At 35.3% G+C, this 27,534-nt stretch overlaps 3 protein-coding genes across 3 annotated transcripts in view; all 3 read right to left on the minus strand.

Annotated features, from left to right (window-relative positions):
• Window positions 1–27,534, minus strand: part of LOC105216172 (neuroguidin) — a 135,220-nt gene that overhangs the window by 64,706 nt on the left and 42,980 nt on the right. The window lies entirely within an intron of this gene.
• LOC105216171 (phospholipase B1, membrane-associated) lies at window positions 17,721–20,585 on the minus strand. Its single transcript, XM_011190527.3, has 2 exons — window positions 20,469–20,585; window positions 17,721–19,266 (listed from the first exon to the last, which is right to left on the minus strand). The coding sequence occupies exon 2, from the start codon at window positions 19,230–19,232 to the stop codon at window positions 17,868–17,870; it is 1,365 nt and encodes a 454-aa protein (XP_011188829.1). The 5' UTR covers window positions 19,233–19,266; window positions 20,469–20,585; the 3' UTR covers window positions 17,721–17,867.
• On the minus strand, window positions 23,116–24,863 carry LOC105216170 (phospholipase B1, membrane-associated-like). Its single transcript, XM_011190526.3, has one exon. It carries the CDS (start codon window positions 24,623–24,625, stop codon window positions 23,291–23,293), a length of 1,335 nt encoding a protein of 444 aa, XP_011188828.1. The 5' UTR covers window positions 24,626–24,863; the 3' UTR covers window positions 23,116–23,290.

Below are 27,534 nucleotides of genomic sequence, written 5' to 3' on the forward strand. Positions count from 1 at the left end.
TAAATGTATTTTGCGGCAAGGACAGTAGGGGCAACAGCAGCAGCTTTGTCTACGGCGTTAACAAGCTGGCCAAAAAGGTTATCGATTGGCTGTGGAGATATTTGGATTATTGTAAATAGCAGTGATAACCAGAAATTTTGAACAGGATTAAGTAGAATTGAACGGCGACATGTAAGTGTAAACAATGTATGGAATTAATTATGGGAAGTGTAATGGTAGAAAATATGAAGGTTGGAAAGCTGGCAACAGAAGGAAATGTGATTAATATGCTTGATAATAAGAATTATATACTTATTGGAAATCAGAATAACAATATGGAGCTTGCCACTCAGATGATTTGAGTTTTTTTGTCTAGCATACATTGGGTTTGAGATACAAACATAGTGGAGACTGTGTGCTATAAGGGATTTTATAAGGTTATTCTTCATGTCAATTTTGTTTTTGAGGTATAATTATGTATAATATTCCAAAAGCCGAACTGAGTACTTTCTTTATAATTTAAGATGTATGTCACTAAGTACTTAAAGCAAAACGGATCAGCAAGCAAGGACAAGAAGTGAGGTTTTTAGGTGGTCCTTCCAGATGCTGTAGCTTAGGAAAGCTCATAGCTCATCTCTTCGCAATCATTGGAGTGTTTACTGGTCACTGTCCAATAGGCATACATGCGGAGAGATTAGGAATCAAGCAAGATGATAGTTGCCGAAGTTGTTTAGAGAAAGACAAAAGAAGCATTGCCAAAAAGAAGCTCATTCGCCAGATTAAGGTTAAAACTCCTCGTTAGACATACAATCGGGGAATCTAGCGAAGTGCCTTTCGAAATCATACGACTTAGGAACTTTTTAACAGAGTTCAAGCGCTTTGTCGAATCATGAGGGTATTGGCGATCCGTTAGGAGTATTTGGGTGTCACTAAGGTCAGTCTTTGATGTCTTAGTTGGATTATCAAAATTCGAAGAAGCTTTATAGTACGATTTTGTACCTTTTCATACTAAAAGAGCATAACGAGAAACAAAATCTTGGTTCTGACCTGGGGATCTTAAACGTGTACCTTATGATTTGGGGATCCGAATCCGAGGTCAATTTAACTTCATCAGATCAGGGTTTGGGCATAACAAATAACAATATGGCGGAGAGTTTTCGTAAAAATTCATCGGAACCACTTGAAACTATTCACTCGGGCGTTTTCGGGGTCAAGAATTACGAATCCGGTGTCGGTTTTTTTAAATTCAAAATGTCAGATTCATCGGATTTACTTGAAAGTCGTTACACAAGGGTTTTCGGAGTCGCTGATTACGAATTTGAGGTTACTTTACAAAAATTCAAATAATAATATGAATTTACTTTTAAATGTGTCCGCCTAAGTTCAGAACCATTTTTTTTGCGTGGCTGTATAATTGCACACAAAATAATAACTAACAAGAAAGATCATGATCTAAAGGGTGAATATTATTTGGCTATTGATAACTTTTAAGATAAGGAACCATTAAACTTGTCAAGAATAGAGAAACACAATAAGCAAGCATGCAATGTCATGACTCGGAAAATCACTGTCAAAGAATATTTGATAACTTTGAAGCAATCCTAGTATGTTTTGTAAGGTTTTGAAAGAAAAGAAGTAAATCAAATCGGTGGTCATATCTTGACTTCTTGTTCCTTGTTCTACGTTGGAAACAGATATTTCAAACTAATCTAACATTTAACAAAATATTCGTTGATGGGCGGGTTAAAGCTATTCATGATCTTCACTTAGCCGGTTTGATTCAACATTTTCTTTTCGGAAGGAACCAAAGACATGATTCTGCAAAAAACTTTTAGCATTAGACTGACCAGTTTTCACAACTACTCAGCAGCGTCACTAATATTTAATTACTAATTCTTATTATCTAAGGCATATGTGCATTCAATTGAAGCCACAGGATAATTAAAAAAGTCACTCAAGCTGAATACCACAATCATGAATATTTAAAACGTACAAAAATAGAAAAACTTTTAGGCGTGTCTAAGTATATAGGTAGGTATGGGCAGTAAAACCCCAAACAAATGGATGTTGAAGCATACTTAAAACAATTGAAATACCGCCGACTGCAGCTAATATACTTACGTGGGACGCTAAAGCCTTTTTAATAGACATTAACATACGAACAGAGGAGATAAAACCACAAAAAACGTATTTACAAAAACAAAAAATACGAAATTAAAAAAAAAAAAAAGTGAAACCGGAAAAAGTGCGAGATATTTGTTGCATTACTTGCGTGCGAAGCGATGTGTGAAAAGTAGGAATACAAAGCGCAAACAAATGCTAAACAGAGAGCAAATTATATTAAAAAAATAAAATAAAAATAAGCACCACATATGCAACGAGACACGACGCTGATAAGGATCATATAAATTTCATAAATTAAATATACACATTAGCCGGGTAAGAAAAGCATATTACTGGAAAATTGCTGCTGATGTCCCGTCAAAGGAAATGTGCGTAACGGTATAAAGGCAAAAAAAAAAAATAAATAAATACAGCAACGCAATTGGCATGGCGAACGAGCGGCAGAGGAGTTGGAGCAGTAGCGGAAATCCCATTACAATTTCAGCAAATTCAGCATAGACCAATGAAGGAGGAAGGGCATCAAGCCGAGTAGAGGCGAGTCGAGCAAACGTGCAATAACGGTCGAGCAAAAAAAAAGGTGTAGAATGGAAAAAAAATTAATAATGAAAAAATACAAATGGAATTTCATCCCAAAACCGGACAGCGAACAAGAGCGGCGGAGCTACGAATGAAAACGCTAGAAAAAAAAAACAGAGCACAAAAACAAACAAGGGAATGGAAATGGAAAAAATGGGTTGGCAAAAATAACGCCATGGAAAAATATTATAACAAACAGCGACAACAACAATAACAACAACAAACAGCATGTTGAACGCAAAAAAATGGGAAATCCTAGCGCGCACCACAACAACAACAACAATAGCAATACACATATGCAAACGCATGCATAGCAGAGCGGTTTAAAGTGCTGCGGTGAGCGCAAGGTGAACAACAACAACAATAATAAAAAAATCACGACATCAGCAAAATGCCCCCAGTAGATTGCGAAAGCAGCACACGGACGAAAAAAAACAACAACAACGCAAATACAAAAACTCATATATAAATCCCCAGCTAAAGCTTAGAACAAGCGAATATATGACAGTTGGGCAGCAGGCAGCATGGGGGAGCATGAAAACCAGGGGTTTCCAAATTTTTTCTCCCCAAATGAAGCACAAAAATAAGCGAAAAATAGTGAGAAAAAAATAGCTGAAATGGAACACAAAACTGCACATTGGAAAATTCGTTATTCGTTAGCTGCCCGAATAAACGGGGATATATAAAAAATTACAACTACAAAATTTTTATAAAATACTAAGCAATTGGACAACAGGGAGTAGATGGTGTGGAAAACGTACTACGAAGCTGCCACATATCGCATATACCATATATAGTAGTGAGTTGAGTTATATGAGACGCAACTAAAGTGAAACACAGGCAAATGTGAAATAATTTCTGAAAACCTAGAAAAACACTATGGCAGGAAGTAGTGATGAGCAGCAAATACGAGAAACAAAAAAATGCGAAAGCAAAAATTATAAAAAATAATTGACAGTTGAAAAAGGTGGCAACCCACTGCGTTAAGGCAATAAGCAGAGCCGAGAGCTGTGAGTGGAATTGTTATGATATGCGCTAAAGTGTGGCATGAGTAGATTGGACAACATGCGTCATATACAACAAAGTGTAGGCTAAAAAATTCAATAATGAAAATGATGAATACGAGATGGTCAAAGCGAAATGAGTGCAAAAGAGAAGGAAAAAAATTACAAAAAAAAATATCGTAAAAATATTGAGAAAAAACTAGCATAAGAATGAGTAAAACACGTGCGTGCACACGCCTTACTCACGAAGTAAGTAAATGTGAAGAAAGACTGAGAGTTAGAGAGATTGAAAAAATCAAGCTACAAAAAACGCCAACATTTCATGAAAGGCTCAATGCCAATGACAGTGCGTAGAATTGAGGAAGACGTTGCTGGCAGCGTTGAAGAAAAGAAAACCAGAACGTTGTTGATGAAGGCCTCAGAGATAAAAAAAATTAAAAAACATGTTAAAAAGAAGACAACAGAAAACCTCACCGGAAACTAATGAAAGACAAGGCAAAGCAACGGAGATTGGCAAAAAGTGTGCAGCTTTTAAGACATAGAAATCTTTTCTAATGGAAATAGCAACGACTTTAAAGTGCTGCAGTGGAGATGAGTGAGCATAGTTCAAAGAAAATATGCTTTAAAAGAAATTGAAGTGCGGAAAAAATGTTTTATGAGTGAGCGAAAAAGGGTTTTTCAAAATTAAAAGGAAATATGCAGATGGAGAAATTAGTTAGTTTGATTTGAAAAAACAATGCAGTGATGTTCTCTTGCTTTGACAGGTGTGTTGACGTGCTAATGGATGAAAGCGAAATGAAAAATTTAATGAATATGATGGATATGAGCATGATATCGGAGATAGGCTTTCAAGAATTTTCATAATTTGGACAACTTTGGTTTAACTATATAGTCCAGATAAGATATATTCAAGTTTAGGAAACGCTGGAAATGTATAAAAGTTATCTTTTTACCCCTTCCAGCTGTCTACAGTAATATATTTAATATTTCAGAACCATATAAAAAGTTCATACCGTCCAAACATAAGAGGTCCCAAGCTACTCTCTTTTTGGTATTGTCTCTAAAAAGAGGCTGAATGAATATAAGATTCCTCTTCTTCGGTATTTCGGTCCTCGATCGTAAATAACTCTGGATCCATTCCCGTTTCGAAGACCCGATTTTCGTCGGAACGACATCAGAATCCGACAATAATGACCTTCGCAAATGGTGGCTAAGGACAGAAGCAATTCTAATGAACTTTGAAACCACAGTTTTTGTGAATATTTGAACATGAGAATCATAACTGGGTGTTTAGTATAAGAATTATTTTAGAGAGTTAGTTCTAAGCTGAAAAGTAGTCACAAATATTTGGCAATTATATTCAATATGATTTGACAAATCAATAGAATAAACCCCACAATGGAACAACCTTTAGAAATCATGGATATTTATTTTAGAAACTCACGTTATACTTTTTGGTTATTGAGGTGTGAAATTTGATGGACAACATGACCTTTATAACACACAGTCACAGTGAGCACAAGTCCAAAGCTTCAGTTAGGCAATTTGAAAACACTTTTTATACCCTGAACAGGGTATATTAAGTTTGTCACGAAGTTTGTAACACCCAGAAGGAAGCGTCGGATGCCCTATAAAGTATATATATAAATGATCAGTGTGTTGAAATGAGTCGATTTAGTCATGTCCGTCTGTCTGTACATATATATGAACTAGTCCTTCAGTTTTTAAGATATCGTTTTGAAATTTTGCAGATGTTATTTCTCTTCAAGAAGCTGCCCATTTGTCGCAACTGCCGATATCGGACCACTATATCATACAAACTGAACGTTCGGAATCAAGGGCTTGTATGGAAAACTTCCGCATTTTACTACTTATCTTCACGAAATTTGGTGTGAGTTATTGCTCATAGAAATAATTTAATCTCCGAAAAAATTGTTCAGATCGGTTCACTATAGCATATAGCTGCCATACAAACTGAACGATCGGAATCAATGGTTTGTATGGAAAATTTTCGCATTTGACGTGGTATCTTCACGAAATTTGACATGGATTACTTCTTAAGGTAATAATATAATCTCCGAAGAAATTGTTCCGGTCGGTTAACAATATAACCTTAATGTTTCTAGCAAACAACCTGGCTAAAAAGAAATGCTTTCTTTTTTTACTTACTTTTTCTTACGTCTTTGGATTTGCTTAAACACATAGTTACTAAAAGAAATGCACCTGTGAAGGGTATATTAGCTTCGATACAGCCGAAGTTAACGTTTTTTCTTGTTTTTAGTTCAAAATTTCAAAATCCATATCTCTACAAAAGCATGTTGAAGATGTATCCACAACAGAAGTTTATAGATAGTTTCGTAACTGAATGTGGACTATTTATATATGGCGACCAATAGAGGTTTCAGGTTTTATCACATGTCTAGCAGATCTATTCTAAAACAGATGTAATATAAAACGAGAAATCAGTTCTAAGTTAATGAGTAAAGACAAATAAATTGAATGGGATTCCATTATGCAAGCTTGAGTATATGGTTTAAAAGTTTCCTGTAGGCACCTACGAAACTCGTGTGGTAGATGTAACAGATAAAGAAGAAGCGTTCGGTTTGGAAATAAAATGAGAACTTATATGGCTTTAAGAAAAAAATGTTTGAATACAAGATATTTGGATTAATTAATAGTTCGTCACACAGGAATATAAAAAGAAACGTTTGAGAAGTTCAAATCTATGAACGAAGTGACAAAAGTTAAAGTGAGTATAAAATACTTAGAAAGAGTACTATGTTAAAATAATTAAGCACTATTACAATTTAACGAATTAAATTTAATCACTCTGTAAATAAAACGCTTTAAATAACAAGTAACATAAACTAAAAGTTATAGTTATATCAAAAGAGATTTGACTGCAATTTGAAGACACATGAAATATCCATTGAAAAACTAGTCAGATTTTTTGCTTGATTCAGCTAAAACAAAAAAAAAGAATATTGAAATAAAATAGACAATATGATACTCGTATCCACGGGAAAAATTCAAAAGAATTGAATTGATGGATGATGAAATGCCTGATGGAGCACATGCATACGTTTGTACTCCAATATGGTACTTGTGTAGGCGCAACATTTCAACATATCAAACTCAAACCAAGCTACAAGTAACTGAGTGTGTGTAGAGTTACTCACCATTGCTTTCAGGTGCGCCATTCATTGAACAAACCCTACAAATGCAAGCGGAATCGCAACTGAGGTGGGCTCGCATATGAGTGGCTGGTGACCCAAACCTCTCACTCACATGATCGTCAGCATCATCATCATCAGCAGCGAGAGCAACAGCAATGATGTGCAGCCGTATAGGCACAAATTCATAAAAATACACACTTGTTTACATGTGTGTGTGTGTTTTCCTATCTAACTCTTTGCTAGTTTTTGTAGAGCCAAGCGACGTTCGATATTGAACAAAAAACATCCGAACACAAAGTGGAACGGGAACGGGTCGAGGCAGTTGCTAGAGCAAAAAAAAAATATATATATATATTCTTGTATAGCTGCAAACAGGAAAATGCGTTCTGGAAATTGAAGTTGCAAACATTAGCTCCAACATCGGTGTGTGCCTGCATGTTACCTGGTTTTTATTTGGATCTCTCTATATACATACATTTGTGTTTATAGTATAAACATATATGCGTAAATTCTGTTAGCTGTTCATCAGTGAGGCATACATGCGTCAAAAATTCAGCCCAGCTGAAGACAGCTGCATGAAATTTTGATAGCTTAAAGCTTGAAGCTGTTACAATTTAATGTAACGCCACTCTTGCAACGCATGTTTTGAATTATACGTAAGTGCTAGCATTTAAAAGCAAAATGTGATAGATGCTAATGGAGTTTATGCAAATTTAAGATTTGAGTTTAAAGTATTTTAAAGGTAAGTTGAATTTTTGTGATTAAATTTTTAGTTCCAAAAGTATAGAGATTACTCTTGCTTAGAGAAATTGAACAATTTCTATATAAGTTTTCGCAGTAATATTAATTTACAAAAAAATATTATCTTATAGCCTTTTCGCACAGGAGCTAATTGAACAATTAACCGCCTTTACTCGATTACAGCGCTGATTTAGATCGATTTACCATACAAAAAGAAAACCTAATTTTTCTAAATTAACTTTTAATCGAGTTGAAAATGAAATACAACTCTGCGAAATAGCCTACTACTCGACGGTAGATGTCGCTGCTGGAAATAATGAGCTGTTGAAACTTACTAACTTCTTATGAAAAGCCAAAAGTAAAATGTTAAACAGCTGATCGTTTATCGAGTAGCCGGCAGTGCAAAGGGCAAAAACTGGTTTCTCAATTAAAATTTTAATTGATTAATTAATTTGGCTGTGCGAATGTTGATTCAATTTTCTTCGAAATACAATTTACAATGACTTGCGCGAAGGATTTTTTGTCCTAAAACGGCGTTTATGTTTTCCTACGTCCAAGTTCTTGTTTAAAGTCTTAACTAACTACATATTTTATATTTTCACTTCAGATGATCCCGCTTGGATATGATTTATGCTATTAACGAGTAAGCACCTTTTTCCCGAGATTTCACCAGAAATTATGTCACAAGGTCGAAGTTATTAATTCAAAAATATCAGTAGTTTTTACCAATAAAAGTTTGAAACAAATATTTATTAAATTTTATATTGGAAAAAATTATTGAAAATATTCCGAAGAAGAAAGTTCAATTACGAAACGATTTTTATATTCTAAGGCTCAACCCACACCGGATTAGTCAAAAACGTCTTTGACTAATAGGACACAAAATCTTATTTTGTTCTAACCCACACTAAGCGAGCATGCGTGTTTGTCTCGTCTTTTTCGATGTGGGTTGTCCCCTATGAAGCTATGAAATGTTGTATCAGACAAGAAAAGAGCCTAAGTCATAAATTTGGAAAATATGTAGGTTTTTATTTCAAGTTAATTGGTTCTTTAATATTTAGCGGTGTCTCTGGAATATTTCTTGAACTAAAACAAAATAAGACAATAAATATGGGAGCCGAGATTTTGTCCATTTGTTCGCTTTCCATTGTGCAGCTATCACTTCACCGCTCGTGTTTCAAGTCGCGTTTTTCTTCTAGGGAAACCATTTATAGTCATCTTAATAAATATTTCCTAAACTAGACCATTGACTTGAAAATGTTCTACTAAAATTAGAGACACTATTGAAAACTCACCAGAGAAGTCCTTTATATGGAAGTACAATGAAAGAGTAACTGCAAAGAAGTGGATTCGGTACATTTTATGGCGTGTTCAACTATAATCGCCTCAAAAATAAAACTCCAACTTCAACTTATATGACAGGTGCTATGGAGGGTCAAAGTTAGATCTTCGAAATAAATATTATAATTCCAAAAATACTGGATCCCTCATTGTATCAACCAAAAAGTTGTATACACCATTAAATTAAGAGGAACTTGTGGATTCAATTAATTTTTTTGGATTCTCTAGTAAATGTATCATCTAAACAAAAAAACATTTTTTCACACTGAATCTTGATGTTTCGATTTTGAAGGCTAACTTCGAAAATCGAAGAATACATTTTTTTTTACCAATGACTCAATCTCCCGGAAGAAATTTCTTTGGTCCAATACCCAGAAAAATGTCGATATTGTGGTACAGTGTAAGAAATTCGTTGAAAATTCTTAAATCATGCGGCCTTCAGACCAGTTTTAGTTTCATCAAATTATTTATTATGCTAAAAATGTTAAGAAGAGGAACTCAAAAAGTGAAATTAAAGAGGCTGTTTCGTGGAGATTCGGTGAGATATGTGCTAGTTTTTAAAAGACAAACTTCCGAGTTTAGGCTAGAGTAACTCTATTCGATTTGATTAAGAGGATGGATGACTTCAGAATGAATTTTTTTTTGGTTTCAAATTCTCATGGCATACTCATTCCATGCCCCCAACACTTTAAAATATTTTATTTCATTTTTATAAAGGTTAATTGATAAGTTATGCACGAGCATTTCTATTGTTTGCAGAGTCTCAAGAACCTGTATGAACGTTAAAAAAAAAAAAATAAAAAAAGAGGAAAGAAACCAAAATATTGGGGTTTAAGAAAAAAAAACAACCAAACCACTTAGCTACTATGTAGCGGGATATATGTTACATTTAAGTGAGCTTGTAAGGCTCGAACCGCTCGTTACGGGACATCAACAACTGTCAAATACCAGCAAAATTCTTTAACACGCCGCCAAACACACACACAAAATATATATCCATATATACTATATGCTTGTTGTTTTTGTGCGCACCGCATAGAAAACTTTTACATTTGCACGCCGATTCAACATGTTTGTCAACATCACGCTAACAGGATCTGCGCGCTTTACGCCCACCTTTTTGCCAGCTTCCGGCTAAACAAAGTCAATGTGCGCCGCAGGCTCATGCAACTGGCAGATAAACGCACTGGCAGACAGACAGACATATGTATGTGTGTATGGCGGAGCGCTTGGCAAGGCTGTCAGTCAGCTTGTCTAACTGTTTGTCTGCCTGCCAGTCGAGCAAACGCTTTTGGCAGTTACAAACAAAGCGGCGACAATGCGAGATTTTTTGTAAAAATACAATCTCATAAAAAAATATGTATCATTGCAATAACAAAAACAACAACAAGACAAGAAAATATTGTATGTTTTTCTACAAAATGAATGTGAATGTGAAGTGGCTGGGATGAGAGCCTTTTGCAATATATACATGTATGCCTGTAAAGATGTATGTGTATGTGTGTGTTTGCTTACATCGTCCTCATACTTGTATTTGCATTGTTATATTGACAGAACAATACACAAGTAAACAGAACGCGAATAGATACACGGAAAAAATGACAGTTGTTTAGTTGCGGCGGCGGCGGCGGGTGTACCAATGGCTTTGGATGGGGCTGGTGATGAATGTCGAATAAACTTTGTGAAATGAGTAGCACTTTGACTGGTTACATAACGCGCCATTCGCTGTATGTATGACTGCATACATATACATACACATATTGCTGTTTGTATATTGTTAGTCATACATAAATATCGCTTATTATTTCTATGGCGGGTATGCATATGTTTCGTTGACTAGGCGCATGAATGACGGCGGTGTATTCTATGGCTCAATAGCGCTACTCGACAATTGGAAAGTAAGTGAATAATAAAACAAAAAATACAAAAATAAATAGAAGTAGAAAAAATTGAATTACATTTTATGAAAATGGTGCATACATACAAGTACATATGTATTTAAAGGCACACACACGCGCTCACCCACTCGAAAGCTACTCGGTAGAGCATGGTACAAGCGGCAACAAATCCATTTGACATTTTTCAAAATGATTTCAAATATTTTTATTTGCAATTATACTTTTTAAGCGCAAGACAAACAATAATAAATTGTTGAGCAAGTGGAAAGCTAATGCAAAGCTTTCAGGAAGTACAAGCGTCTATCTATCTATATACAACTGGAAAGTAAAAAAATTTAGTACTAAAAGTACTAAAACTTGAGATAATTTAGTGATTTTTCAAGTAAATATTTTAATATAAATATTCAAGTTAATTTTGATGGCTTATGCTTATGGTCTCTTTTACGGACTTTTGGGTTGGTGTTTAAAAACCAGTGCACAGTACTTTGAGTGCCTTAGATAAACATATCAGAAGTATACATATATTCTTGATAATTTTGATGTCGATAAATTTAGTTTTTGTATAAGATTCAAAATTATATAGTTTCTGAGTATATAGATAGTGCCACGCTCCAATTATCGGATAATACCAGTAACAATGTTGACTTTGTCCTAACATACATGTGTCATATTTATTATAGTTTTTTTCATAAACCTTCTAAGAATTACAGATAGTTGCTTTACCTAAACGAAATACGAAGCGTTAGCTCATTTTCAGGTGTCGTATGTTCTTGATGTGATATTACTACATATTGTTCTTCGTATCTGCTAACATCACATATAGTTTAAATCAAATATGGTATTACCCCACAGTGGTAACAATATCCGAATATCCAATTATCCGAACGCTTTCGTTTCGGATGTATTTACCTATATATTCTATCGCATTCTTGTTTAAAGAAATAACAGAAGCCATGAATATGCTTGGCATTGGTGAAGGGTACGATGAAGAGAATATTAAGAGGCTGAATTGCGATAATGAAGACCCTAGATTCCAAATATCAACTGATGAAGAAATCATTGACGATTTGAACAGTAATTGGAGAGAATATGATGATGATGTCAAGTACCATCTCCCGCAGAAGCTTTTGAAGATATTGATTTTAAGTGGTTTGAAAGACAGAAAATTGTATGTAGAAAATTGGTGACAAAAATCAGAGCTCCTTAATAATGGAACTATTTCTGAGATCGTCGATGAGGAATAATTCACTTCGCTGGGTATAGGGACTTGCGTACCATAGAAGAAGAAAATCAAGATGAATCCGAAAAGGTGAATTCAGGTATTTCGTAAATCAGATCTGTCCATAGTAAGCTATGTAACTAAAACAACAAGTGACCCTAGTGTTTTCGTATAGAAGACATGTCCGCAAGTAAAAGTGTATAATTGTGAACAGTTCAAAAGATTCCCATTTGATAAAATATTCGAAGAAGAAATATACATTTATATATTTCAAGGCTTACATGAGTAATTATTATGATAAAATTTAAGAGGAGAAAATCTTGATAAAACTTCTCTTATTTGAAAGATAATATATGGAAACTGGATGAAAACGAGACTTAAGACTTGAGTTAGTCGTATAACTATGGTACGAGGGCTGCTATATATATTTCTGGCCTAGGCAACACTAAGTGTTGTGGATTATCGCGACAAGAGTGCATCGATGAACCAAAATCTTTGTATGGCTATGAAGCACCATCCTATAGCACTGTGAAAAACTGGTACAACGAATTCAATCGTGGCCGACGCTCGCTCAAAGACGAATTCCGTGAGGGTCGTTCAAAAACAGCCGTTGTGCCAGAAAACATCGATGCCGTACGTGAACTGATAATGCAAGACCGTCATGTAACATACCTTCAGATAGAGGCATGCCTCTGCATTTCTCCCACCAGCATACATTCGATATTGCATGAACACCTGGCCGTAAAAAAGGTTTATTCTCGTTGGATCCCGCACAATTTGACAATCGCTCAAAAAAAGGTTCAAAAAAAGTGCTTCGAAAATTGATTTGAGCGCATGCAAAAGTGTATAAATCTTGATGGATTTTTTCGTTGATAAATATTCCTATTTTCATTATTAGGCCAGAAATATATATAGCAGCCCTCGTACATATGGTATGCAGAAGTGGTTAGCTCCCCTTGAAACAGTGTATGGTGCACTGTATGAGGCAAAATTAAAAATTTCCGAACTACTTTAAAATGTTGAAGACATTTAGCAACTCTTCACTGCGACATAGGCAAACCTTGAAGATTACTGGACATTTAAAACATTTTTTTGGCGAAATATATCAACTGACTACATGTTTGGCCGGAATGATATTTGTAAAAAAGTAATAAAAACTTTAGAAAATTGAAAGTTACTGGAAAAACTATTTTTCAAAAAATCATGAATAAAAAACTGTTTACCTCAAGTTTCAACACATATTTGTACATGTAAATAACTGCTACATTTCAATATTTTTATTACGTTTTGATAACGGACAAAATTTTCCACACAGCTATTTACATATATATGTATATAGACACAAATTGCGAAAAATGGGCGTATATATATGTATTTTGATAGACTGGTTATAAAAATTCTGTATTCCACCCAACGATGTTGGTGTAGGCATGGAATGGTTGCTGATGACAGTACACACATTGGGGCTACATTCGCGCGCGTTCTGATTTTTTCGCCAAACTGTCATTTCATAGCAAAAAGAACACAGTGCACTACTACCATTACTAGATACATGTATGATACATGTATGTGTAGACATACACACGTCAGTCAAGCGGATGCGGATATGAAAACAGTTGCGCGCGATATGAATTCGCGCAACTATAGCGGTATATATATACATATGTATGTTTTTATTTGAAATTGGTATGTGTGCTATTCGCCGAATATTCCACTTCTGCTGGATTTTAATTTTATATGAGTTGAAATTTTTCTCGGCCGTCGAATTTTTGTCACTCGGCCAGAGTACAGTAGCGTTCGCGCGCACTATTAGTGCTGCTGATTAATTGTTTTTGTTATTATTTTTTTTAAATAGGAGCGTCATGTAGCATATAAAGTATATAGAGCTTCAACGGCGCCTAGCTGTGAGCCTGCGAAGTGGTAAGGGATATAAGCTGATCCATGAAATGTGACGCACACAAATACAGAAATAATAATGTATGTTTATTTTTACATATATACAAGCTACATTTGCATTTCATCACTCAGTGACAGCCTTGTTGGACTAAAAATGGGTGTGTAAAAATATGATGGCCCCCAAAAGTATGCAACGACAACTGTAACACGCGCACCGACTGCACCTTTTTCATGTTTTTGCTTGTATTTTTTCATTTTTTTTTGCCATTTTCATTATATTTTGATATTATTGTTACAGTCATATGCAGGTTGTTTGCTGTCGCGCTCTACATCAGCGTAAAATATTTCGTTACGGTGTGGTCAGGCTAGCATGGGACAGCGCATACAGGACAGTTTTGTCGATTTTTACGGGATTTAATTTTTTTTCGCAAAAAATACGGTTTTTTCGACGTTGTGGTTGTTGTTTGTTTTCGCGCATATGCGGTCATATGAATATACACCATCACATTTCGGTTATTTTAATATGCAAGCGCGAACACACAAAAACATACACATATTATATACATATATATATGTACATATTTATATATATATATTTATCCATATGCATCTGTCCACCGCGTTTGCTTAACAAGCGAGAAAAAAATGCACCCTCTTAACTTTATTATTCCATTTTTTCCAATGGCTTTCGCTGCTGCAATTGTCATTTACAGTGTTGTTGTTGTTACCAACGCTTATTTATTATTGTGCTTGTCGTTGCTGTTGTCATTTCGAAACTGGCGCGCGCAGCAATCGCCCTTTTTTCGGACACTTCATAATGTAACCGTTGCCAGCGCGTCACCCTGCTCCACCCAGCTCCCGAGCTACCTCTTCTCCTAACAGCTGCCAGTAGCGCGCCCTTATCACCCGCCTCACCCCTCTACAACCAAACATCGCGTAATCAGCGTTCCGACTGCCACTCCTTCCAGCCAACTGCTCCATCATAGCGCGAGCTCGGTCCATACATTGCTCTCACTCTCTTGCCATTTGTTTTACCACTTAACCTGCTCCCCACCAGCGCTGCAGCTCACATTTATTGCACAATAATATTTGCGCTGTGTGTCCCTTTTTCGCGCTGCACACATAGATATACATATGTACATGTGTGTATTTTTGTTTTCATTTTAATACTTTTATTTTTATTATTTTTTACTTTCGCTGTGTATTCATTTCAGCGTGGCGTTGCATTTTTAATATGATTTTATTTTCGTTGTTTTTTTTGTAATTTTTTTTTCATCGTTTCATGCAGCAGCATTTTTTAAATACCTTTTTTCGTGAAATTTTTTATTTCAAATTTTTTTTGTGTGATTTATTCAGCGCACGAGCACACATTGTGACATGTATGCATACACGCGGCAACAGCAAACAAGTGCAGAGACATAAAAACATATATACGTACATACACATGTAAATGGCATCATGAAAATCTGGCCCATGCTGCTGTCGCTGTGACCCCTTAATCATGCAATCGCGCAGAGTGATGCATACTGAAGATGTACAAGCATAAATATGGCCTCTATATTCGGTACACACACACATATATACACATATACATACAAAGTGGGCGTGCATTGTTGTATACTCTCAGCCAACTGATTTTCCGTACATCTATCTGTGCGCAATCATGACAAGGATTTCGGATTTCTGATTTTTTTAAATGCCACTCGCCCTTAATTTTAATCTTTTCCGCCGAAAAAAAAAATAGAAACAAAAAAAATTTTATGATTTTTTAATATATAACTGCATATGTGTGTATGCATTTATTGGGGCGGGTCCGGTTGCCGGACGGGCGTTGTCAGCAGTTGCCATTGCCAGCATATCCAACAGCGGCTGCCGCCCACAGCCAGCGTTTACCCACCACCTCTCTGGCAACCCCACTACCTCTCTACACCCAACACAACAAGCCTCGCTTACGCCGTTGCTATGCATCATATTTTTGTGCATTATAAGCATTTCACTTTGTTTTTTTTTTAATTTATTTCGATTAATTAAAAATTTAAAACAAAATAAAAACCATAAAATTGGAAAAGTATGAAAAACATTTTAAATTAAAATCAAAGTGGGTGTTGTTGACAATTATGTCAAGGTGTGGGTTATTAAATATTTAGCGCCGTAGATGGACGCTGATTGGTGGGAGTTCTGGAATATGGTGTTTAAAAAGTGTTAACATATTGTTTCAAGTAAGATTTTTAAATATGAAGGCGTAAATTTGTATAAAAAAATATATTTTTTCATTGTCCCAAAAAATTCTTTTTGTCCCAAAATGCATTATTTGTGCCAAATTGTTCAAAAAAAGAAATGTTCATTAAACAAAATTTTTTATTATTTCGTTGTCCCAAAAATTTTTTTGTCCCAAAATTAAATTATTTGTGCTCTATTTGCTAAAAGAAACCATTGTAATTAAAGAAAATGTATAGCGGAATGAATATGAATAAAAATATATTTTTTTTCGTTGTCCCAAAAATTTTGTTTTGTCCCAAAATTAAATTATTTGTGCTCAATTTGCAAAAAAAAATGTAATTAAACCAAATGTGTACAAATCACACCTTATTAAGCTAAATTCACATATTTTGTGGAAAAAAAATTTCAAAATATTTTGTCCCAAAAATTTTATTCTTGTTTCCAAAACAAGAAAATGTCTCTAATTAGTATAATTAGTACAAAAAAAATTATGAAAATATTAAACATATATTTTTTCGTGAAACAAAAACTTTGAAAGATATTTTTGTCCCAAAAGAGTAGCAATAAAAAATATATACGCTTAAAATGTTTAATAATTTGCACGTTTAAAATAAATTAATAATTCGCAACTATTTTTTTAAATACATAATTATTAGTTGTCCCAAAAATGCATAATAAAATTATATTATTTCAAGAAACGTGTCGACAGTGCATATCAATGAGAAATTAAATCTCAATAAAAATTCTTTGTTTAAATAGCTAACAAAACATTATAAGTACTGAAAAATTAAAAGAAGCTAGTACTTTTTTGTTAATTATGCATATTCACAGCAAATTTGTGAGTCCCAAAATCAACTACGAAAGTTTTATTACAAAAATGCTTATGAAACTAGTAAAAAATACTATAAAAAATATATTCATACTTGTCCCAAAATATATTAACACGTCCCAAACTGAAATTTTTGTCTCAAAATATTTTAATTTTCCAATAAATTCCAAACAGAGTTATATTTTTTGCGCTGTATGTTTAAAAAAATATAAAAAATTGGGACAAAATTTCGCTAAATGAGCCATGTCCCAAAACTTTTTTTGAAATTATTCAATACCTTTTTTGAAACTCGAGAAAATTATTATTTACCTTGAGAAAAAATTTCAGAAAAATATATTCAAATAGAAATTGGGGCAACAAATATTATCTTGTCCAAAAAACAATTTTGACGCAAATATTGCCGATAAATTGCTATATAGTATAAAAGTTAATACATTAATAATAAACTACTACTAAAGTAGATCGACTTTTAAGTCCCAAACAATATTTTTTGTTAATAATTAATCTTCAAAGGTTTTAGGTTAGATGATAGTTTAGTAAAGCAAACTCTAGATCTCTTCAAACCAAAACTCTTGTAGTTAGACCTCGGCACAAATCTATAATAACTCCAACATTCAGTTACCAAAAACATGTTGTTTACAACTAAAACTGCTTCTACCCATATAAACATCCAACAAATTAGTTTCCTAAGCAACTGACAAAACACAAAATCTCAAAAAAGTTTATTCTCTACTTTATTCACACCATTACTTAAACAATAGTGTCGCATTTTTCAAATAATTTTTATAATTTTGTCCAAAAAAAGCTTAAAAAATAAAAAAACTCAACAAAGAACTCAAACAGCATTTCTCCATTGAAATAGCTTCACTTTCGCTCAAAACTGTTGTAAAAGGTTGCAATGTACGGCCGCTCCTCGGTGGGACACTCAAAATGGCGGAACGCCGGCACCATATTCAGTTGCTTTTTACCCAAAGGTTGCAGCATGCTATTCCATAAAGTATTCGCCATGGAGGCATGTCCTAACTGACTGAAGTGGAAGCAATCGCTGGCGAAGTAACGAAAATCTATTTCACCATTTTCAAGTCTTGGTGGTGTCACATGCGCGGTAAAGGGTTGATAGACGACGGCAAAGTCATTCGTTTGAAATTCTGGCAACTTAATAACATACTGATCAGCTTCGTGCCACTTTGTGATGCGATCGTACGCTTCGTGTAATTCCTTTTCGCCGACGGAATGACTGAATATACAATGGCAACCGATATGATGTACAGCAAAACAGCCAAACGGTACCTTTTGCATTGGATACAGTGTGATTACCATATTCGGCACTGGCACCAGATTGATCAGTAGGCGTGGCACATTATCACGCAACAAAGTGAGCGTCTCACGCATATCGAGTTCATGACGATGTACAAACTCTGTTGCATTATCATGATGACACATATCCGAGCACACATCATTGTTGCCCACAAAAATGGTGAGTAATTTCCAATGATTCTCCATATCAACATTGGGATCTTGACGCATACGATCGATGAGTACGCGCGCTTGAAATGGCAGATCGCGTGACATGATCATCGGTTCGGCGATATTCAGACGTGAAGTGCTGTCCACCACCAGCTCATTTTCGGTTGAGTAACCATAGAGATTCGGATTGAAGACACGCAAAATGTTGGGTAACGTCAGATATGAGCGCCAATCGCCATAACCACCGCCAGAGAAAGAGAATGCACGAAATTCATTTAAAATATGCAGCACACGATCCGACATAATGCCATTGCCAGCGGACAGTGAGTCCCCAATGGAGGCAATCACATCGATATCGCCCGGTCGCAATTCATGCACCGATGTCGGTGGAAATGTGGAACGTGCATAGCTAATATCACACGGGAAAGGTTCCGTTGGCGGTATGACCGGTTGCATTTTGCCCTCAGCACGATTCTTTTCGAATATTTGATTCATATCGGCGCGTTCCATGCCATAGCGTCGTATGTTGACGAATAAATGACGCATATTACGATCCAAATCAGTAATGAGCATATTACCTTTCAGCGCTTCGTGCACATCATCCAAAGTCTTCTGTCCAATGAGGCGTGCCCAAATTTTATCTGTTTTCTTTTGTCGCAGCCGCCGAAAAAACTCCCAACTTTGCGTTGTGCTTTGCAAGCAAAGTAGGCAGAGTAGGAGTAATGTCACCCGAGTTGGTGATATGCGTAGTAGGGATGACATGTTTTGTGTAGGGTTCTATGGTTTAATGGGGTTCCTTTAAGAGATGCGAAATGGAGTTAGAACTATCTGCTGTAGAGTATGGTATAAGCTGTTCTATTTTTATCTCATTACAATAATTTGTCAAAAATCGGTCAAGTATCTTGATATACACTTATGAAGAATAAATAAAAAAAAAATACTTGAAAAATCAGGCATTATTATCTTGGATACTTGATCTTGAAATCTTATACTGCTCAATAAGGACTACATGGTACGGATTGGTAAAATTTGTGAAATCTGTAGTGTGGAAATTAGCGCAATACTTTCAAGGCAAAATCCAGAAATTCACATTGAACTGTTCTCAGAGTATTGGAATAATTTGATCGACTTTAGAGTTTCGAAATCATAAAGATTAGAAGCCTTTATAACTATAAATTGGACTACTATGGACAATGTCGGTCGTAATGAACTAACAGGTAAACTAAAAACTCTGTGAAGACCTCTCTGCACGACAAAGACGGATAAGGCAGAGCATAGCCTATAGCAGTTTGTCAATAGAAGTACGAGTAGACCGGTCACTAAATTACACATTTTGTGCGTAACAGGGAGATTTTCTTTCATATATACATATATCTATATCTTTATATAGCTCAGACTCTTCGTCCACTTTGCCTTTTCAGATAACTTAAAGCTTCACGCAAATATGAATACGGTGCGTAACCGGTTATCAGAGTTCAGAATAAGCAACATAACCTCACTTTCACAAGATTTAGGGTTTTTCAAGGTAGTTTTTTTTGTTTTTTCTTCAATTTTTTTGCCTAATTAGGCTAATGGTCGTAGTTATTGACCGATTCTTGACAAATTTTGTATTGATATTTTTATTTTTTTATAATATATTTCCACTTTGGCACTTAAGTATCATTTGAAGATATTTTTGGCTATTTTTGTTGTTGGTCTTTTTGGTAATTTTTTGATGAAATTGTTTTTGTTGTTCTTGTGTATTGGGATCTTTCTTGGAAGCAAAAATACACGATTTTCTTGACTGATTTTTTATAAATTGTTGGATATTATATTTTTTTCCTTCAATTAATTTTAATTTTATGTTTATAAGTCTCTTTAATCTTATGAAAAAATAGTTTAGACCGAAATTAATATATATATTTTTTTTGTAATGTTTTTTAAACCAATTTTTGCATTTAGTCCTTCAAGAAACTTATATCCTTTCTTCTTAGCTACACATCGTTAATAAAATCACACCTTTGCACTTTTCTCGATGATTTAGAACTTCACACCTTAAACGCTTTGAGACCCGTTCAAACCGAGCCCGAGACTACTTAACGCTTTCTCGTGCGTCGAACAAATGAAATTGTTAAATAAACTCAAAAATTATTTTAGTTAAAATGCGCGGCATAAAAATGCTTTTGTTTTTCTGAACTTTTAGGTTTTTGTTTTTCGTTTTTTTTTTTTGTTTTTTTGCTACAGTTGCACTAAAAGTTCAGCATTATAGTAATAAATCGTCGCTCGAACACTTTATACAACAACAGAGGAGATAAAACAAAAAAAAAAACAAAACGTAACCAAAGTGCGCGCATATAAGCAAGTTCATTCCACTGTCCTTACTATGCTTAATTAGTCGATTTGTTGGTTTGCGGCACAACAACAATAACAAAAAGTTAAGTAAATTTAGTGTGGCACTTTAAATGGCATAAATGTCATGTTAACGACGCCTGACACTCGCTTAGAACTTCGTTTCAATTAAATTTTGTTGACCCAACGCAAACAAACACTTCAACATCACTGTCACTCACATAGTCGCACAATCGCAGAAACGTCGGAGCACACCTTAAAAAGCATCCAGTGTCTTTGTGTGTGTGTTTGTGCAATGAAATTCGCTTTCATGCTCTTGAACTTGAGGTTCATGCGTTGAAACATACAAATTATGAGTTATTGTAAATAGTATTTTGAGACAAATATATTTGTGTTTGAGCAGAAGAAGGCGAAAAAAAAGAAATCACTGAAAAAGTTCAGCATTACGACAGACGGGTTCAAAGTGTTTCAATGCCTTGTAATTTACCTTGCTACCGCATTTTTACAGTCAAAATATTTACTTTAGTCTTTCATATGTGAAAAATAGTGTAGATATAATTTAAGAGATTAATTGTTTCCTCATGGAATAAGATAAATTTTGAAGAAAATGAGGTGTTGGAAAATTATAAAATTGGTTCAAGTATCAGAATATTTCGTGAAAATATTGCCCAAAATTTGTTTTTATTATGTTGATATAAAACTACATTAGTGATGGCCATACATAAGTGATCAAAAACTGTCTGATACACAAACACGGAGTTTTCTTCGAGATTCATCTAAAATCAATCGGATTATGTAATCCCGGGCCTGATCGAAGTTTTTTTTTGTTTTTGTGTTTTCAAAAATGAACAAAATAGCGGCCTCAGAAATTTTTTTCTAGATTTTCGGGAAGAAATCAACAGTTAATTGGTCTGAGAACATCGAAATTTTTGAAAAAAAAAAATAAGTTTCGCTCAAGCACAGGATAATTATGTATTATAAAAGCTGTATAAATTTCATTAAAAATTCTCATTATTTCGTCAATTCAAGCCAATGCTTTCGAATAATTTATAAAGTATTCTAAAAATATTACCTCTCAACATCATTTAAATGTTTAGAAAGAGAAATACTTTCGTAAAATTTCAAGCCACCAAAAAAAACCAAAATACCTTGACCAACAAAATTTTCATAGAAGAAAGGTACATGATAGAAGAAGAAACATAATTTTATAAGATTTGTTTTCAGCATTATTTTCTTCTTAATGAGTGATCCAAGTAGAGCTACTTTCTTCAATAACCTTTTTTTGACAGAACATGCGTGATTCATATCAAGCTGTTATGTTATTTTTTTTTTAAGTGTTATTTGGCAACTCATCATGGAAGGACTTACGCCTAAACAACATTTACAAAATGTTCAACTTTATTACGAAAATTCCCGTTCTGTAAAGAATGTGTTCGACCTACTGAGCGTACTATTCGCAATACCATCATCCAGCATCCATCCATCTCAAACCCAGCATTCATTATTGTATGAAATTCGACCGAATAGATCACGTCCAGCAAACAGTGAAGAAAATATAGCTGAGAGTGTACACGAAGACCGTGGAGAGTCGATTCGGCGCCGTTCGCAGCATCTCAGACTGACGTATGAAACGACTTGGCGCATTTAGGTCGAGATCTTTGATTGAAAGTGTACAAAAAACAGCTTATGCAAGAACTGAATCCGCTCAACCTTCTGTAGCTACATCGCAACGCTCTATGGGCTCTTAAAAGGTTCCAAGAAGATTCGATATTCTGTTAAGCGATGAGACCCATGACTCTGGATCAAGGGGTATGTAAAGAAGCAAAATTGCCGTATTTGGGACCAATAGCAACCTGAAGAAATTCAAGAGCTGCCATTTCATCAAGAAAAAACAACAACAGTTATTTGATGCCTGAAATTTAAGCTCGTGATCTCGGCGTTAATAATAAAATATTTTTAAGAGTAAGTAGGCTATCCAATTTGCTGTCCAAAAAAATATATTGTCATAAACGAATATGTTTTTGGACTAATTAGAATTTGATAGAATTTATGATATAATATATTAAAAAATTTAGCTTAAAAAGGTCTGGACTAGCACTTTTATTGACTCTTTTTGAGATGTAATATGACAAATTTGCCAAAAAAGCACTCAAAAGTTTCGGTTTCCTTACATAGGCTCTTTCAGAGAGTAACTTCCCAATTTTGGCACTCTAACTCTTCCAGATAGCAAATAGCTAAGAAACACTCTTTATATCTATCACAAAAGCAACTTTAATTTCGATGTCCTTAAGAACTAATCAGAAATCTTTTCATAACCTGAAAGTTGTATATTTTCTTTATTTATATCACTACTTAAATTAAACCATTATTTATATTTACTACACTATCACATTTTTCAAATATTTATTATAATTTTGTTCACACAAAAAAAACTAAAAATAAAATAAAAATTCAACAAGAAACTTCAAGAGAATTTCTCATATAAAATAGCATCACTCCTTCTTATAACTATTATACAAGGTTGCAAAGTAGGGCCGCTCCTCGGTGGGACACTCAAAATGGCGGAATGGCTTCACCATGTTCAGTATCTTTTTACCCTCCGGTTGCAACAAGCTATTCCAAAGAGAATTCGCCATGCCGGCATGTCCCAACTGACTGAAGTGAAAGCAATCATGTGCGAAGAAACGGTAATCTGTTTCACCATTGTCAAGTCTTGGCGTAACCATATCTGCCGTAAATGGATGATAGACGACGGCGAAGTCATTCGTTTGGAATTCTGGCAATTTAATAACATACTGATCAACTTCATGCCACTTTGTGATGCGATCCGAAGCTTCTTTTAGTTCCTTTTCGCCAACGGCATGACTAAATATGCAATGGCAGCCGAAAGAATGTACAGCAAAACAGCCAAAGGGTACATTTTTCATTGGATAGAGCGTGACAACCATATTCGGCATCGGCAAAACATTTACCATAAGGCGTGGCACATTGTCACGCAGCACAGTGAGCGTGTGACGCAAATCTCGTTCATGACGTAGTACAAACTCTGTCGCATTATCATAATGACACATCTCTATGCATACGTCATTGTTGCCCACAAAGATAGTGAGTAATTTCCAATGATTCTCCATATCAATATTGGGATCTTGACGCATACGATCGATGATTACGCGCGCTTGATATGGCATATCGATTGACATGATCAGCGGTTCGGCGATATTTAGACGTGACGATTTGTCCACCACCAGCTCATTTTTGGTTGAGTAGCCGGTGATATTCGGATTGAAGACACGCAAAATGTTGGGTAACGTCAGATATGAACGCCAATCGCCATAACCACCGCCACAAAAGGATAATGCGCGAAATTCATTAAAACTATGCTGCACCCGACCGGACATAAGGCCATTGCCAGCGGACAGCGAGTCGCCCATGCAGGCAATCACATCGATATCGCCCGGTCGCAATTCATGCACCGACGTGGGTGGAGATGCAGAACGAGCATGGCTGAGATCACATGGGAAGGGTTCCGTTGGCGGTATGAGCGGCTGCGTTTTACCCTTAGCACGATTCTGTTTGAATACTTGAGCCCTAGCGGCGCGTTGCATGGAAACACGTCGCTCGTTGACGAAAACATCACGCAGATTACTATCCAAATCGGTGGTGAGCCTCTCACCTTTAAACGCTTCAAGCACCTCAGCTACAGTTTGCTGTCCAATTATTTGTGCCCAAAATTTATTCCAACCATCTTGCGTTGTTGTTTGCAAGGGAAGTAGACAGAGTATAAGCAATGTCAACCAAGTTGGTGATATGCGTCGTTGCTTTGACATGTTCTATGGGGTTCTATGGTTGAATGTTTCGTCATACAGTTAAGGAGCTCTTTATACTTAAATATTTAGAAATCCTTCTTGTTCTTAGTCCTATGAAAAACTGTATGTCCTTTCTTCTAAGCTTCGCAACACTTGACAATAAAGGAGGCTTCACACCCTCTTTACACTTTCCGATTGTTCAGTACTTCGCAACCGCTTTGTTTAATCCGAGCCGATACTTGTTAACGCTTTCTCGTGCATTGAACAAATGAATTTGTTAAATAAAATCTATAATAATTTTATTTAAAGATCAGCAATATAGCAAAGGTCAGCGCTTATATTGAACACACAATAACATTGGGGTTATAAAAAAATAGTAACCAAAGTGCGCGCATAAGTAAGTTAATTCCGCTGCCCTTACTAAGCTTAATTAGTCGCTTTAAATAATTCGCTTTTAGTTGCGATACAACAGTAAAATTTTGACCACAAAAAGATAGGAGAGCAGAAATGTAAAAAAAAGTGTGTAAAAAAAGCATTGCGATAGGCGGTTCAAAGTATATGAAGGCCTTGTATTTCACCTTGCTACCGGATTTTTACAGTCAAAATATTTACTTATTGAATTCACTTGCTGATATGTATATATATGCTTATTGATACAATTGGAGATAATAATAGTTTCCTCATGAAAATAGAAGAATATTGAAGAAAGAGACTAGAGATTAAATACAAAGATCGGCAGTGCGAGAAATACTATAATACAAAATAATCATATTTTCATATTCCATATAATGTGAAAAGAGACACAAAAATTATTCACATGAAGAACATATTCTCAACCCGAGTTTGAAACTTAAATACAAAGGTTTGCGACTTCGTTAAATTATACTTTATTTAAAGGTTATCAATATATTGCTGGAGAAAATAATACGAGTGGAATATACAATCTTATATAGAAGTGTACAGCTGCTGGGGATGATGATATTGATATCATTGGCAATAACGACCGCGCCGTTAGTTCCGTTTTCTCCAGACTAGATAACGAAGCGAAGCGAATGGGTCGACTTGGCTCTCACGACATTGTTGACAGTCATAACTTTGAAGTTGTAGATAATTTCGTCTATCTTGGAACCAGCATCAACAAAACCAACAATGTCAGCGTTGAGGTCCAACGCAGAACTACTCTTGCGAACAGGTGATACTTTGAACTGAGTAGGCAATTGAAAAGTAAAGTTCTCACTCGACGAACAAAAACCAAACTCTCCTATCTTGCTTTATGTTGCAGAAGCGTGGACGAATCCAACATCCGATGAGGCGACACTAGGACTTTTTGAGAGAAAAGTTTGGCGCATGATTTATGGTCCCTTAAACATTGGCAACGGCGAATACCGCAGACGATGGAACGATGAGCTGTACGATTTATACGACGACATTGACATAGTTCAGCGAATAAAAAGACAGCGGCTACGCTGGCTAGGTCATGTTGGTCGAATGGATGAAAGCGCTCAAGCTTTAAAAGTGTTCAATGCGGTATCCGCTGATGGAAGTCGGCTCCGTTGGAAAGACCATGTGGAAAGTGACCTGACAGCACATGAAATTTTCAAATGGCGCCAAATTGCAAAATGGAGAGATGATGTTGGATTCGGCTATAATCGCTAAGCGGTTTATACACCAAATATATATATATATATATTTGTCAAAAAATGTCTCTATAGGTTAATACAAATACGAAAATGTATTTCGGTTCTAAACCGGATCATTAGATTATTTCAAAATTCTATTAAAAAGAAATGCATTATTTTTGCACCAAATTGATGGTTTTATTTAGCATAAATATTTTTTTAATTTTGAAGATATTTACATAATATCACTTTCTTAGAAACCCTTATCCCTATTGGTAAAAAAAAAGCTGGGACAATCGCTTTTTACAAGCGGCTGTGTTGGCGAATTTTTCATTCGCCGTAGACAGGACAGCTCAACCACGCTCCCAAAGGTAAGTCTTTATCTTTATCGTTATGGCCTTCCGTATTACAGATGGAACACAACATCTCTCCTATATGCCCTAGATGGCGATTTCTGGACAATTGCTTTTCTCAGACGGTCTAATTGTTGACAGTACATATCTTTATTAAGAGTTTGACCGTAGGATAGTAGCTTGGGCATCGTTTGCGACCGATCACAGCGACTCGATCACTAGCATTTTCACTTAACACTGTTGCTACCAAATCATTCTTCACCAGTACCCATTCGCTTCAGAAATATGTATATCGATTTTGTTGCGATTTCACGGCGATTTGCAGATGGTAATTCGGTCTATGAGGATGTCTGAGTTAGCTCGTGTGCCCCCCATACGTCGAGCTTTTTTTGTTTCTAGCATTATTGAAATGATTTCAAATGGTCAACGTTTAGATCTTAGGTGATCGAAACAGTGCGTACATGCATGCTGACAATTTTGCTTAAGGTCGTATTAAAGATAAGTAGAGTTCGCCTCCTACTCTAGATAGAACTTGAGCTATTTCCATCAACTGAAAAACATAAACGCATCGCATCTCGCTCGGGATATGTCTTATAAAATACATGAATAGCCGTGAATATCAAATTAAAACTTCTGCAAATATGCATATCGTAAATATGAACCAACAAAGTACACTGGATTACGGTGCTTTAAAAACACACAAAATAGTTAAGACACCTTAAGCTAGAAAACCATTAAATATTGCTGAACTTATATTAGGTCAGCAAAAGTAAATATAAACAAACGGAAGTGAATTTTCCAGTGTAACAAAAAAAAACAGGCCAAGTAGCGCAGAGCTAGCTGACTAGCAAGTGCAAGAAAACTAAATGAGTGAGATTTGTGGGCTGTGTGTGGGTGCACCAAAGGAGTGAAAGGCCATTTGCAAAAGTTTGCAGACACGCTGTCTGCATAAAAACCG

The sequence above is a fragment of the Zeugodacus cucurbitae genome, chromosome 3, assembly GCF_028554725.1.
Source record: "Zeugodacus cucurbitae isolate PBARC_wt_2022May chromosome 3, idZeuCucr1.2, whole genome shotgun sequence".
NCBI classification, from domain to species: Eukaryota; Metazoa; Arthropoda; class Insecta; order Diptera; family Tephritidae; genus Zeugodacus; species Zeugodacus cucurbitae.

Excerpts from the sequence above, each read along its gene's own strand:
- LOC105216170 (XM_011190526.3), bottom strand. The coding sequence starts at position 24,625 with ATGTCAAAGCAACGACGCATATCACCAACTTGGTTGACATTGCTTATA.
- LOC105216171 (XM_011190527.3), bottom strand. The coding sequence starts at position 19,232 with ATGTCATCCCTACTACGCATATCACCAACTCGGGTGACATTACTCCTA.